At 32.0% G+C, this 16,172-nt stretch overlaps 1 protein-coding gene across 1 annotated transcript; it reads left to right on the top strand.

Moving 5' to 3' along the window:
* Positions 1-7,143: 7,143 nt before the first annotated feature.
* On the top strand, positions 7,144-10,806 carry LOC143539107 (3-ketoacyl-CoA synthase 10-like). Its single transcript, XM_077032521.1, has 3 exons — positions 7,144-7,646; positions 8,667-9,292; positions 10,048-10,806. The coding sequence occupies exons 1-3, from the start codon at positions 7,227-7,229 to the stop codon at positions 10,664-10,666; spliced, it is 1,665 nt and encodes a 554-aa protein (XP_076888636.1). The 5' UTR covers positions 7,144-7,226; the 3' UTR covers positions 10,667-10,806.
* Positions 10,807-16,172: the final 5,366 nt, after the last annotated feature.

The raw sequence follows: 16,172 nt of genomic DNA, 5'->3' as shown, positions 1-16,172 counted from the left end.
AACGTTACATAGCGTGTACGATGAATTAACAACTGATACTTCATGTCGATTTCACTGGGACAAAATTTATACCGTGTAACTTATTTCAACGGGACAACGTATACATGAATTTTTTTATTCTTTTTAATAATATAGAGTCATATTTTAGTTGAATCGGTTTGAAACTTACAAATTTGAATTCAATACCCGAAACTGTATTCGAAATTTGATTTGATTCGTTTGAGTTTAATTTTTAGTGCTATTCAAAATTTCAAATATATGTTGAAAATGAGTGATTTTTAATGTTATTAATGGAGAAAAATGTTGAAATTTATTGTACTTTGTGTTAAAGTAAAACTAATGTTTTTAAATTTATGGTTGTTAGTAAGAAAAAACAGGAAATTACCATTAAATATTTAAAAGAGTGGTTATAACTTTATTATAATTATTGAAAAAATATGCAGCTGTACAACTTTATATCAAGTGGGACACCCACTAGTATATTTATTGTTGCATTCATATATACGGTTGTCAAAGTAACATGGCTTGAGTTAAATGTTATATAGAGATAGATAAATTTATTTGGTTGAATTTGCTTTTTTAGGTAGTTTTTGTTTTGGATAATCCTGGTAAACTTACATTCATTTTTTAATGTGAAAAAAAGTAGTAGAATAATAAGAATATATTATATTCTATTTTTAATGTGAAGAATAAATTATATTTTTGTAATTACATTTTTTTAATAAACTGGCAAAATCATCCTTGTAGTTTGGTTACTTTTGATATTTTTATTTGAAGCTTTTATTTTCTACTTTATTTTTACATTATTGTTACAGAGTTGTTGGTACGACCAGATAAAAAAAAGAACATATGGTAGGCTTTATAATAGAACAATATAAAGAATGTACAATGTCGAATGAATCATATATGTATGAATGATTAAACCGAGAAAGAAGAAGATTAAAGATAAATAGCTGGTGATTAAGATAATCAATAATGATAAGAGATAATGATGGAGTTTGTAGAGATATTTATTAAAGTTGGAAATAAAGTTTATTCTAATTAGTTTATTTGGTTTCCTAGTTTGAGTTTCGTTAGCAGTCTTGGTGATTACGGTTAGAGTTGGTATATAAATAGAGGTCTTAGGTTATTGTATTTTGTGTGGTTTTTCGTTCTTAATAATATTGAAAGAGTCATGATGAATTTTCACAAAATATCAATGTTGTTCGTGTTGATCGGTCTAATTAAGTCAAACGACGCCTTCATTTAATACGAACATGTACTACTCGAATTAAATACGCTTTCTACCACAACCTACTTGTTCCCATGTTGCAATTGACTAACAAAGAGACAGCCTTCCCACTTTGATAAAGCTTACATTGCGTAACCTAAATATAATAAAAAAAAACTCATCAATATACCAGTGAATATACCGGTGCATGAAATGATCATCTTTGTACATGAAGAGATTATATGTAGCCTATGCAGTTGTGATCGCCGATATATCGATCGGTTATGGTCCCTTGGTAAAATACCGGTCGTAATATTATCGACGATATTGACCGATCTTCCCGATATCAAATTTTTAGGTCTCAGTTATCATTGTTAAGTGTTTAATGTTTAATGTCTTAAATTTAATAAGCTTCTACTTGCTACAATTGTTGGTGTTTTGTATGTTACAAAAGGTCAATTTGTTAATGGTAGGAGAGTATACTGAATTGTTGGTATTAATTTGTTATATATTTAAACTATGTTAGTTACCCGTGTAGCACACGGGTTAGAATAAATAAATTTATTTAAATAATAACACAATGTAAAAGAGAATTAATATGTTCAAAAAATATAAAGATAATTATATGGTAGAATAAAATTACATTACACAATATGAAAATAAAAAGTTGGTGGAAATTCATAAATCTCTAGATATTTATTTGTACACAATACTTGTAGTTTTATTTATAACTTTATTTTTTATATCAAAACATAGTAGTTTCATATTGTTTCTGTTTATAACTCTAAATAATGCAACACATAACTATCATGAGTTAAAATAAATGGTCTCAAAAACAAAACCAACCATCTATAGTAATTAACTTTAGCTTTTATTAATCTTTAATGCAAAACAAAAATAAAGTGAAAATTTCATACTTTGAAATTAATCATTTTATCTAAAGGTATAATATTTTTTTAAGAATAAAAATGTGAGTTCCAGTATTACTTTCGGATATGATTTCGGCTACCATAACATGGTTATCATATTGTATTTTCACATATAGTTTAGTTTCATTGCATATACCAATTTTCTAGTTAATAGCAACATTACTTCAATGTCGACTTTTAGGACTAATCTATAACTTGACAACCTTAGATTTTAAGGTCATTTAAAACATCAGGAAACTAATATTTTCTTGTAACGTATCATTTTATGACTGATAGAACACGGATAGCGAACGCTTGCTAGTTTCTTGAGCGACCACATTTTTCGGTGCAAGCATAACTCGCTCACTGAAGAAAACTGTATTTTTTAAAATCTTCAATAATAGAAGAATATACAAAGTCAATTTATCATATGATTAATAGTGTGCTAATGTCTAACATGTGTATTCCAAAGATAAGTGATTTTAGACACCTGAAAAACCGAAACATGTAGTCTTTGTGGATTTTTAAGATTATAAACTTAGCATAAATGATGGGTTGATTAAATAGTTATCTAAAAAGAAGTTGTAAATGGCTAATTTTAAAAACCGGCCAATGGACCAAAACTCATTTTAATCATAAACTGTTTTGACTTGAACCATCTTTGGTGTTTTAACCGGCTAAAGAAACCCACTTGTTTAAGTTAACACAAACACTAAGAATACATTAATAGTGAATTTGTCTTTTCATGGTTTGAAAGAAAAAGACTTGTAATTTAGTAAATAATCATATATATTTAATAAGTTAAAGTTTATTGAAATTTAATTTTAAAATTAATCTTGCATTTTCATCCAATAATATCATTTCTTATAACACCTTAATTAATATAATTTAATTTTTGAAATCATTATTCAATATCAACGTGAAAATTGGTTACTTAAAAAAACCTAATATTAATAACTAATACAATATATTTATATAAAACAAAAAAACATATTTATGTTGGTATTTAATTGTTTAAATAGGAAAGTATTATTAAAAAGAGAAACTGAAAGATTAAAAAGTAAAAAAAATAAAAAAAAATACAAAATTATTAATAGCAAAGAATTATTAAAAAGAGATAATGAAAGATTAAAAAGTAAAAAAAAAAATGAAATACAAAATTTATTAATAAAAAAGAGAAATGTCAAAGGTATTTAATATGAGAGAGATGAGGGAAATTTTTGTAAGCATCAATTTGGTGATAACATGGATCATCCAAGTTTCAAAATTCTTGCCAATTACATCCAAACCATTAATTCCGTTAAATTTAATCGTTAAGTCAAAGGTAGACATGTTTTTCACTTTTTCTTTATTATAATACTTATTTCAGTGAATTGTGGTTTTTGTCAATGTGGGTTTTCAAATCTGCGGTTGAGTGTCGCTTCTGTTTTTTCACTGAACGAGGCTCGCAACGACTCGTGGGCCTTTGTTTTCACTGAATGGGGATATTCTGGTCTCGTGGGATGATTAAGGGGTTGAGTTCCCCATTCAAGTCTTCTTTTACTCGTCGTGGTCATCGTTAGGGCATTCATTTGTTCATTTAAAAAGTGTCGTTTCTGTTTTCACTAAAACGGGGCTCGCAATGACTCGTGAGCCTTTGTTTTCACTAAACGGGGATATTTTGGTCTCGTGGGATGATTAAGGGGTTGAGTTCCCCATTCAAGTTTTCATTTACTCGCCCTGATCATCATTTGTTCGTTAGGTTATTCATTTGTTCATTGGAAGAGTGTCGCTTATGTTTTCACTGAACGGGGCTCGCAACGACTCATGAGCCTTTGTTTTCACTGAACGAGGATATTATGGTCTCGTGGGATGATTAAGGGGTTGAGTTTCCCATTCAAGTCTTCATTTACCCGCCCTTGTCATCATTTGTTCATTTACCCGCCCATTCAAGTCTTCATTATTTGTTCGTTAGGTTATTCATTTGTTCGTTGGAAAAGTATCGCTTCTGTTTTCACTGAATGGGGCTCGCAACGACTTGTGGGCCTTTGTTTTCCCTGAACGGGGATATTCTGGTCTCTTGGATGATTAAGGGGTTGAGTTCCCCATTCAAGTCTTCATTTACTCGGCGTGGTCATCATTTGTTCGTTATGAGATTCATTTGTTCGTTTGAAAAGTGTCGCTTTTGTTTTCACTGAACGGGGCTCGCAACGACTTGTGGGCCTTTGTTTTCCCTGAACGGGGATATTCTGGTCTCATGGGATGATTAAGGGGTTGAGTTCCCCATTCAAGTCTTCATTTACTCGGCGTGGTCATCATTTGTTCGTTATGAGATTCATTTGTTCGTTTGAAAAGTGTCGCTTTTGTTTTCACTGAACGGGGCTCGCAACGACTCGTGGGCCTTTGTTTTCACTAAACGGGAATATTATGGTCTCGTGGGATGATTAAGGGGTTGAGCTCCCCATTCAAGTCTTCATTTACTCGCATTGGTCATCATTTGTTCGCTAGGTCATTCATTTGTTCGTTGGAAAAATGTCGCTTATGTTTTCACTTAACGGGGCTCGCAACGACTCGTAGGCCTTTGTTTTCACTGAACGCGGATATTATGGTCTCGAAACCTTTGTGTCAGCGTTAATTTTTTCTTCAATGATGACCAGAACGTTGTATTGGAAACATGTGATGCGAAACTATGCTCAAGTGAAACAAAATATTCACAAAATTGAAAATGTTAACATGCTATTTTTTATTTTATCATTTTGGCAAATTGTAGAAGCCTTTTGAAACATATCAAAATCTATTTTATGGTGTAGCTCATACAAACATAGTTTTGAAGAACATACGTCATTACAATTTAATATTCTCTTTTCCTTCTATGGGTGGTAAATTGATAAATATATCAATAAACGTAACTACTATTATATGAGAAGTTTTCTTCCTGAAATTGGCTCATAACCAAAATTCTTTAAATTATACATATATGATATTGAGTATGAAATTTTCGATAGGAGGAGAGTTATCGGGTACGTTTTTGCACGTGCATTTTTTATTAAATTCATTTATAAAAATCATTTTGTGATATAAATAAAGTCAATTTATTTACACATAATTTAGATATAATACATTTTTCCATATACGTTATGTAATTTTATAATTTGGATCATTTCGTGTGTTACACGGGCTCTAAAACTAGTTAAACAAATAAATAAAAGAACTTCACTTACTATACAAAATTAATAGTATAAAAAAAGCTAATTATACGAGAAATCATTTATTTTAACAAGGTGACAAAAGATTATATATTTAGTACGAGAAATCAAATTGTTGCCGGATCATTTTGGGCAAACAAGATACTAGGCAGTACATATTGTTGATCATCTTATTAAATTGAGAGAAGATGTCACAAGCTGCAACTCATTTCATATCTTATAGTCATGTGAAATTATGCATTACCCGATTTGTCATCGGATTTATATAGAGATGTGTTTTATATGATCTCGGATTTGTTTTTATAACATGTATGATAGGATTATAATGCGTTCTGCATATATAATATAACGCTTTGAGTTATGTCATACATTACAAAAATGTGATGAGACTATGACAAACATGCATACAACTTTTACAACAACTTTAAGAGTCACATAACAACATCCATTTGCAATCTAATTTTAAAAACCAAGTTGCAAAGTTTAGTTCTTCATAGTTTTCCCATCAAAATTTTAAATATACTTCTTTTGGCTCTTAGGTTTTTTAATTGTTTTTTCAGCTCTTTTAGGTTGTGTTACCTAAGTTTCAAACATTTACTTTTAACTCCTAAAAAATTTGCCATCTAAGTTACAAGCATGTACCTTTCTGACCACTCCATTATGATAATTAAACTTTTGTTTATTTAACGTTTGTCATAACACTTTTAGCCTTACAACTTTGGCTAAATTTTATCATAAAACTTTTAGTCTTTCAATTTTAGCTACAAAATTACACACATTTACAATAAACCTTTTATACTTCCAACTTTGACAAAAAAAAAATTGATCGTAACATATCAATCACTACTAACCAAGTACTCATTACAACTCTGCCATAACACGCGATAGCGATAGTTTTCGAACATATAACGCGTTTCTATACGTAGATAAAAATAGTTGAGGTTCAATAACCAAATTTAGCCAATTAAGTATAGGGTCGTCCAAACCGCTCGTCGCTGGAACTCGCTTGGAAATTGCTCGGAAAATGTTCGCTCATATTTTTCGCTCGATTGAAAACGAGCCGCTCTGCTCGGTTCGGTTTGTAAATGAGCCAAGCAACAAGCAAATGTATGCTCGGTTCGGTTATTTTATATATAACTAAATATGAACAAATATATAAATATATAGTCAAAACACATAAGTATAAGCTTACAACTATTTTTACCACTTAAAATTTTTCATATTCCGTCAATTTTATAGTTTTATTTGTTCGCTTTAAGGTTTTAGAAAACTAAAAGTTTGTTTACATTATCAGTATATCTCACTTTGAACTTATTTTTAATAAAAATTTACAATCTATTACACATTTGTCTAAAAACTACTAATTTATTTATAAAATATATTATTTACAACCTTCATATTTATTTCTTATTGAAAATTTTTAAGTGAAAAAAAAAATAATGCTCGAAATCGCTCGATGTTCGATCGAAAAATGCTCGATTCGATTTTGGCTCGTTTCGGTTTTCGCTCGTTCGAATTTTAGTTGTTCAGTTCGATCGGTTCGGTTGTAAACGAACCAAGCAACGAGCAAGCCTTCGCTCGATTCGGCTCGGCTCTTGAGTCGTGAACAGCTCTAATCAAGTATCAACTTCCCATGTGGGACCCACATAGTGGACCAATAGAAGACGCAAGCAATCTTTGTTGTTACAAACAAATAAAATAGTTTTACAAAGACCTAGTCCTAGTAAATTGTACATCCATCCATATAACCATATTGCATACGCATGCAATGCAACCACCTTCATTTCCAAACAAACTTGCTTTCCAAAACATTTAATGCACTTCCAAGTTCCAACTACAATTCCTTTAGTTTGTTGCCCATCATTTACTCCCTCCCACCCTCCATAAATTCCCACCCTCTCTTCCCCTCATCCCTCATTCATCATGGCCCCAACCGGAGAACAACACCTCCTCTCCACCGAGATCGTCAACCGCGGCATCGAGTCCAATGGACCCGATGCCGGCTCCATGACGTTCTCAGTACGAGTACGTCGTAGGTTACCAGATTTTGTACAATCAGTTAACCTAAAATACGTCAAGCTAGGGTACCATTACTTGATTAACCATGCTATATACTTAGCCACCGTGCCCGTGCTTGTTCTTGTGTTCGGGGCCGAGATTGGGAGCTTGAGTAGGGAAGAGCTGTGGAGGAAGCTTTGGGATAGTACCGCGGGGTATGATTTGGTTACGGTCTTGGCGTTTTTCGCGATGTTTGTGTTTACACTCTCGGTTTACTTTATGTCGAGGCCGAGATCTATCTATCTAGTCGATTTCGCCTGTTTTAAACCGACTGATGATTTGAAGGTCAGTTGTATATTATTAGAGTTTGAGTATTATATTATTACTATTTTTAGAAAGTATTATTTAACTAGGCTTTCTTTGTAATTATCTAATTAGTCATGATTTGTTTTGAAGGTAAGTCGTATATTATTAGGTCTTTATTTTTATAGTGTTAAATATGTTTAAGAGATATTATTTAATAAGGTTTTCTTTGCAATTATCTAGTGACTGATGGCTTTAGTGACTGATGGTTTGAAGGTCAATTGTATATTATTAGAGTTTAAGTATTATATTATTATTATTGTTAAAAAGTATTATTTTATTAGGCTTTCTTTGTAATTATCTACTTAGTCATGATTTGTTTCGAAGGTAAGTTGTATATTATTAGGGCTTTATTTTTGTAGTGTTGCTATGTTTAAGAGAGATTATTTAATAAGGTTTTCTTTGTAATTATCTAGTGACTGGTGGTTTGAAACTCAGTCGTATATTATCAGGGCTTTATATTTTTACTCTTATATGTTTAAAATTTATTATATCATTATGTTTCTTTGTAATTATCTATTCACTGGTGGCTAGAAGGTCAATCGTATATCATTAGAGTTTTATTATTACACTGTTATCATTTTAGATATTATTTAATTACGTTTTCTTTGTAATTATCTACTTACTCATGATTTGAAGGTCACTCGTATATTATTAGGACTTTATTTTTAGTGTTACTAATACTTACTATGTTTAAGAGATATTATTTGATTAGATTTTCTTTGTAATTATCTATTGACTCAAGGTTTGAAGGCCAGTCGTATATTATTAGGACTTTGTTTTTATACTTTTATCATGTTTAAAATATATTATTTAATTATGTTTCTTTATAATTATCTATCGAGTGATGGCTAGAAGTTCAGTCGTATATTATTATATTGTTACTATTTTAGATATTATTTGCATACACATGTAATATTATCAAGTTTAGAAGATATTACTTAATTAGGTTTCCCTTGTAATTATTTTTACTTATGCTAATACTACTATCCAAAACACCAGATAACAAAGGACGAATTCATCGAACTAGCTCGAAAATCAGGGAAATTCGATGACGCCAGCATCAAATTCCAGAAAAGGATCCTCCAATCCTCGGGGATCGGGGACGAAACCTACGTCCCGAAATCAATAGCATCGCCCGACAATATCACAACGATGAAGGAAGGGCGAGCCGAGGCCTCAATGGTGATATTCGGGGCCCTAGACGAGCTTTTCAAAAAAACACGCATTCGCCCAAAGGACGTAGGCGTACTCGTCGTCAACTGCAGCATCTTCAACCCGACACCATCGCTATCCGCTATGGTCATTAACCACTACAAAATGAGGGGAAACATTTTGAGTTTCAATTTGGGTGGGATGGGGTGTAGCGCGGGTATTATAGCGTTGGATTTAGCGCGTGATATGCTTCAAGCTAACCCGAATAATGTGGCTGTTGTTGTGAGTACCGAGATGGTGGCGTATAATTGGTACCCGGGTAAAGATCGGTCAATGCTTATTCCGAATTGTTATATTCGGATGGGCTGCTCGGCCGTCCTCCTTTCGAATCGACGTCGCGACTATGGCCGTGCAAAGTATAGGCTTGAACACATTGTTCGGACTCATAAGGGTGCAGATGACCGTTACTTCAGGTAGTGTTTTTTTCTCTCAAGTCTTATACAATATTGTTATATGGTTTTCTCAAATTCAATTTTTTAAAAATAGTACACATGTTATGCACTTATGTTTGGTATGTTAGTATGTTGTCAGGTTTGAGTATTAATTAAACACATAAGTCTATAACCATAAGTTAGGAAACAAAAATTTTCGGTTTGTTGTACTAGAAATTTTGTACCAGATTTGATGTTTTGAAAAGGAAATAAAGGTTGGGTATAATATCGAAAATATCTATCCGAAACTAAGAAAACAAAAGAAAATAAAAATATAAATAGAAACAAAACCGATGGCATGGTGTGCTTTTAAGTTTTTGAACAAACTGAACTTATGATTTGGTTTTGGTTTTGCGTGTAATAAAACCGAAAAGAATGAAATTTATAGGTTTTCATTTTTTAAACTTTTATTTTATTTTTTTTAATTAATTTATAAGAAGTTAATAAATTCTTAACTCAGATATGTTATTCCAAATGTGTAATAATCGATTATTTATTAATTATTAAATTGATTTTAGCTCAAATCCATTATTCGTGTCAATTTTTTTCAGCCTAAAATTTTAAAGCTCAAATGTCAAAACCGAAAAACTGCTCAAATGCTAAAATCGAAAAACTCAACCTGATGTTTTCTAAAGTTTAATATTGAACTTTGCACACCCCATCTGACACTTCTATTAGTAGTTATATTTTTCTATCTTGATTAAAGATTTAGAAAGCTGAATTTGTATGTGTAACAGGAGTGTGTATCAAGAGGAGGATGAACAACGGTTCAAAGGGTTGAAGATAAGTAAAGATTTGGTGGCGATAGGAGGCGATGCCTTGAAGACAAACATCACAACTTTGGGTCCTTTAGTGTTGCCATTATCCGAGCAACTACTTTTCTTTGCTACTTTAATAAAGAGGTATTTCTCTTGTACCAAAGGAAAAGGTGCCACTGCTACTAAAGCCGACTCATTTAATGGATCACAGACAGTGACACCTTCTTCCTCTGGGACCAAACCGTACATCCCTGACTACAAGTTGGCATTTGAGCACTTTTGTGTTCACGCCGCTAGTAAAACAGTGGTGAACGAGCTCCAACGCAACCTTGGTCTCAGTGATGCTAATGTGGAGCCGTCTAGGGCCACCCTGCATAGGTTTGGGAATACCTCGAGTAGCAGTATCTGGTATGAGTTGGCGTATCTTGAGGCGAAAGGACGGATCAAGAGAGGTGATCGGATTTGGCAGTTGTCGTTCGGGTCGGGTTTTAAATGCAACAGTGCCGTGTGGAAATCTGTTAGGAGCATTAAGAAACCTACAAGAAACAACCCTTGGCTTGATTGCCTAGACAGGTACCCATTTGAGGCACTTTCATAGAGTACCAAGATGCAACCCCCCCCCCCCCCCCCCCACAAAAAAAAAAAAGTTTTACTTAATTACACTTAGGTACTTTGTATAAATAAGAGTATAAAGCTCCTTGCAAACTTCTTAATTCCTATGTTGTATTTGAAGTTTAAAATTGATTGTTGTATGAACTTGTGTTTGTAATTCATTTAACGTTATCCCCTATTCCCCTTAGCAGGAATTTCTTCAAATTTATGTTGACCATGGAGAGGTCAACTTTACACTATTTTTTAACCTTTAGATAAAAACTATAATATATTTAGTTCTATAATTAGTCTTTGTCACACAAGTTTAGCATTAAGTACATTTGAGCATATCAAGAAACATATAACATCCATGACTAATAAAACGGATATTAAATTTTAAACAATAATATAAGCTTTTGTTAAATTGTATTTATAATCTATAAAGTTTATTTTTATATTATTTACATATGATCAATAGCCCATGTGGGCTTGTTAAGTTGTTTTCTACCGTCCTCTTCTAGGCCATTTTAGGGTTTGCGTTAAGAGTACAATTTGTTGGTTTGATTATTGTTTCAATTTTTTTGGGTCATATAAATGTGTTTCTCGTATTCAAGCTTCGATCGTATGTGTTTACACCTTTATTGTAGATCTAAATGGGTGACATTTGTTTCCTAATTGTTTATTCGCATGTCGTATAATTGAAGATTGTAACGAACAGAGATGAGCATTTTGTCCCACATATCCATACTTATACCCGTATCGATTTAGTCTATCCGGTACGGGTATTGGTACTCATTTTTGTTTAATTTTGGTACATGTACATGTACGGGTACAATACATGTACATTTGGTATTTTGTACATGTTTGGAGTATATAAAGGTTTAGTTGGGATTATTCATATTTAATATATAAAAATTCCCAACCATTTTATTATTGAACAAGTATCAAACATTTCTTCAAAATTAAATAATATAACATCCAAGACTAGAACCAACAAACAAATAACATAAAGTCGGCGACCGAGTTAGAGTTCTTCAATACTATATTATTATTAAATGTACTAATTTGGTACCCGTCACGTATCTGAGAAAGTACCGATACCCGGACTAATTCAGGTTGTTTGTTACTCGTACCGGTACCGGTTTCAAGATCGTCGAAGATTTGGAAATAAAAAAGCAAAGTGGTACAAAAACGGGTACTGTACCCAAATACCCGTACCATACCAAAAAATTTGGTGCGAGTATTGGTACGTGTTTTTATTGATTTTTGGTACAAGTACAATCGGGTACAGGTACATGTATTGTCCCACGCTCGTCCCTAGTAACAAAGATGCGAATGAAGTTGAGGGTGAGAGTGGTTGCATGTGGGACTAGTGATGCATATTTAAAAGTTAAAAGTTAAAAGTTAAAAACAAATATTGTTAGTAATTTCTTAAAAGTTATGATCGAGCAAACATTAGAGATGATATTGGTAATTTCTTAAACGCTAAGTGAAATTTTGACTTAACACATCATGGCTATAGTATAATTTATTGGCACATGTTTATTAAAATCAATATATATTAATGTAAAATGAGATTTTTAAGATATGTTTGGTTGCTGTACGACAATTGGTTGTTGATGAATTTATGAAACATCTCTTTTATGTATTTGAAAATTTAAGCGTACCTCAACATACCAATAAGACAAGTTACATGAATGATCATCCTATGTTAAATGTAAATATGTCGTTGTCTTTGTTATTTATATTTACCTTTGTTGGGACAATTAAGCTTCATAAGTTGATAGAAGTCTACTAGTCGGGACGAGCTTTCAATATGAAGATATTAGATACTCATATCATATGTCTAATCATATATGATTGGTTGCACATTGTTTGTATTTTTTACTTTCTAGCACACGCGTGACCTCTTTCAGCTTAACTTATGATACAATCGCGACATTTCTGATAGAAGTCAGTACTCCCTCTCACTAAATGTGGATTTAAAAGATAATTTAGATTTAGGACTAAATTTACTATATGAATTGGAATCTTAATGAGTTTGGATGCTTCAGATGAGTTAGAGTTATATCGTATGTGGTTGACAAAACAGTTATGTTTGTTTTGAAAGTTTGACAGAAAAAACTTTTAATGTGGCACGATGGTAGTAATGTATGCGATATTGGTAAACTGGTGATAGCGTTGGTGACACCAAGGGTGATGATCACTTTGGAATGATGAAGGAGAAGGAGATATTGATCCATGCTATAGTTAAGGCGAAATATAACTAAGGATCCTGCAATACCCCCTCTTTCTTTCATGTCTTTGGCGACCCGTTTCTCTTTCTCTCATACGCATTGGTGTCCATAGGGTTAACGGACCCCACTAGAGATGGTCTAAGGAATTTATGGTTTCATTTTATTTTGATGTGAGTTAAAAAATTTAAAGAAAAACATTTATTTATAAATTATGCAACTAAGTGCAAATGTGATGACGGGTAACATTTACATTGGTTGGCTTGATGGCAATGGTTTGTGCTGGTTGGCAAGCAAGTAGGACATGTGGCAAGTGGATGAAGTTGAAAAGAGAAATTCAATAGCTACATTTACGTTTTTGTTGGTTAACAAGAATGTTTTCAAGGTTTTTTATATTTTATATTCTAGGTTGGACGTGTTATTTAGCATTCAAGTTTTATGTTGTGTGTTTGTGTATTGAATTTGTTATAAATTTTAGTTTTGAGTTTGAAGTATGGCTGTCAATTGGGTACCTGTTTAAGACACGATAAGACATGTTAATTAAAAAAATACGGTATGTGATTTTTTTTATTTTCTTAAATTATTGAAATTAGGAGGCTAAACTCCATCATTTTCCCTTATTGATACACCAAGCTTACAACTGTCTTATACTCATTTCATGTAAAGTAGTTAAACGAGTTGTATTCATGTTTGATATTTGTGTTACGCGAGTCGCTTCTTACCTGTTAAGACACGAATTCCCAGCCCTAGTTTGAAAGTATCTCAATTAATTGAACATGTTTAAAATGACAAATGATGTGTGATGGTGATGAATATGTAATCACTAAAAATAACTAACGCTCAAGTCACTTTGAATAATAAATGAAGGCATACAAATAACATTAATATTTTATGTGATTGGCCGATTTTATAGACCAAATGAAACTAGTTATGCTTGACGGGATATAATGAAAGTCAATGATGGATAAAGTGATCGAATCAAAGCACATTAAAGTCTATACTCACTATATGAGAAGCCGCTTTCACTAAGTAAATGCCAACTATAACCAACACCTCCACAACTTGATTTATAAATATTATCAAAATTAATAAATGAAAAGCATCGTGTCCACAATTTAGATTTTTTTGTATAGATTGGTAGGTCTTTCGAAAATCTTGAAGGCCATGTATGACTAGTAAAAATAGTCAAGAATGAAACACACTAAGCATAAAGACGGAAGATTTCAAACGCAACATGTCTGTATTTCGACAGAGCTTAGAACGTTATATAATTACCAAGTAACCCTCACGTATTTAAAATTCGATGCTTGAATTATTCTGGATGGGATCCTCTAATAAATTTACAAACCAAGAGTGATATTAAAATGTTAAGAATATATTCAAAATCCTCCAAATTCAAAATTCTTTCATGAATTTCAATTCTAACAAAAATTTTCCATGAACCCAACGACCCTTAAATCTTTCTTGTGACGTGCGGTTGCCATCTAGCACACCCTTTTGGGTTGGCCCTGAGAGTCCAATCAACAAAAAAAAATGAAGAATTTTAGAACAATGATAAATCAATCTAAGATGATAGCCAAAATATACAAATAAAATAAGATGTTATAATGGAATACGAGTAAAGGGAAGTATATATGTTAACAGTACATGATCGTTGGTTTTTACTTGGTTCATTATATATATATATATATATATATATATATATATATATATATATATATATATATCACCTAATACTATACATATATGCATAAAAGCTTATTTCAAACATGGCCCCTATACTCAAAATCTCAAATTTTCGTCTCAACATTAGTTTTCATTTTAGGTTTTTTGTCAGGTTCAAGTTCTTTTGACATATTATTTTATATTCTTTTTTGCTATTACATTCAATTAATTTCTAATTGACTAATTGTGGTTTCGGTTGTAGTGATTTCATTTTGACAAGTTGTAACGTTTTAACCTACTTTCCATTTATGTTGGCTATGTGTTTTATAGGCATCTAAATCACAATACTTTTTCTCATGCATTAATTACGTTTCTTTCTTTTCTTTATGGTTACACACTCTTTTCTTTCAACAATTATATTTTTAGTTATGTTGTAAAAACGTGCGTGCATTTTAAGTTAGTTTTAGATTGAAATTTGATGATGAAACTTGTTTGTTGGCTTTAAAACCCCATGCTATGGTTTATAAAGCATGTGGTGGCTTTTGTTTAAGTCTGTTTTGTTACCCAAACACTCATAAGTCCATTCAAAAGATTAATTCACCCGCGATGCTCTTTCTTTTTCGGCTAAGTACTTAACTTCAAAGACAGCTAGCTAGTTTCATAGACTTCAAAGCCACCTAGCTAGTTTCATCTAATAATGACGACTCATACCAAAAGAACATGCTTTCTACCCCTTCTAGCGAGTTATTGGCATCTAATTTTGGACAGAAAAAGAGGAAAACACATTAAACGTTTCACAATTAGTAAACTTCATTTAGTTTCATAATATGCATTTTCCAACAAAATCGGAGTAGGAAAGGCCAAAGTAGTTTTCCCCTCATAATATTCACCTAACAAGAGACAGAATGGAGCTGAAAAATTATTGACCTAACTGGTTATGCTTTGAAAGCTTGAAAATATGCATTAAAATGAATTTCAATCAAAATACAACATGACTTTTGTGAAAAGTGTTAGCGTGTTAAGCGAGTTGAATATTATAATTAAACACACATTTGTACTAAGATAAGGAGAAAGTTAAAATGAGTGGATGGATCAAAGTTAATTAACACGATTATGTGTAAATATGCGTGAGATAATGAATTGGTGTTGTAGTTACGCATACCAACATTGTATTATTGCATATTGGTTATTGGTTAGGAGGGGTGAGCAAAAAACGGTTCGGAACCGTTAGAACCGAGGAACCGGAGTTGAACCGGTGCGTCAAAACCGCTAATGTGTGTACCGGTTCGGTTCTCAGTTATCAGAATTTGCATTAAACGGTTCCCGGTTCGGTTCAGGATAAAACCGGCGGTTCTAGACTTGGAACAGAAGAACCGAAATATTCAAAACGTTTTAAATAAATTTACGAATCCCCATTTTATATAGAGTAACTTATTAACCGTAATCCATTCAATCATTTTTTTAATTCAAATCTTCTTTCTTTACATTCAAGAACTAGCAACCATAATCAATATTGATTTAAGCTATCAAGGTAATTTAATATAAAATGATATGATTTCTCATTAATCAGTCGTTGCTAATGATTTATTTAACTTCAACACTTAGATTTTAATA

This window comes from Bidens hawaiensis, unplaced genomic scaffold, assembly GCF_021521415.1.
Source record: "Bidens hawaiensis isolate Kalapana, Puna unplaced genomic scaffold, B.hawaiensis_p1.1 tig00000780_1, whole genome shotgun sequence".
NCBI lineage: Eukaryota > Viridiplantae > Streptophyta > Magnoliopsida > Asterales > Asteraceae > Bidens > Bidens hawaiensis.
This window is presented reverse-complemented; position numbering and strand designations above follow the sequence as displayed.

Excerpts from the sequence above, each read along its gene's own strand:
- LOC143539107 (XM_077032521.1), top strand. The coding sequence starts at position 7,227 with ATGGCCCCAACCGGAGAACAACACCTCCTCTCCACCGAGATCGTCAAC. Across the intron at positions 7,647-8,666 it reads AACCGACTGATGATTTGAAG|ATAACAAAGGACGAATTCAT; the intron begins GTCAGTTGTATA and ends CCAAAACACCAG. Across the intron at positions 9,293-10,047 it reads GCAGATGACCGTTACTTCAG|GAGTGTGTATCAAGAGGAGG; the intron begins GTAGTGTTTTTT and ends TATGTGTAACAG.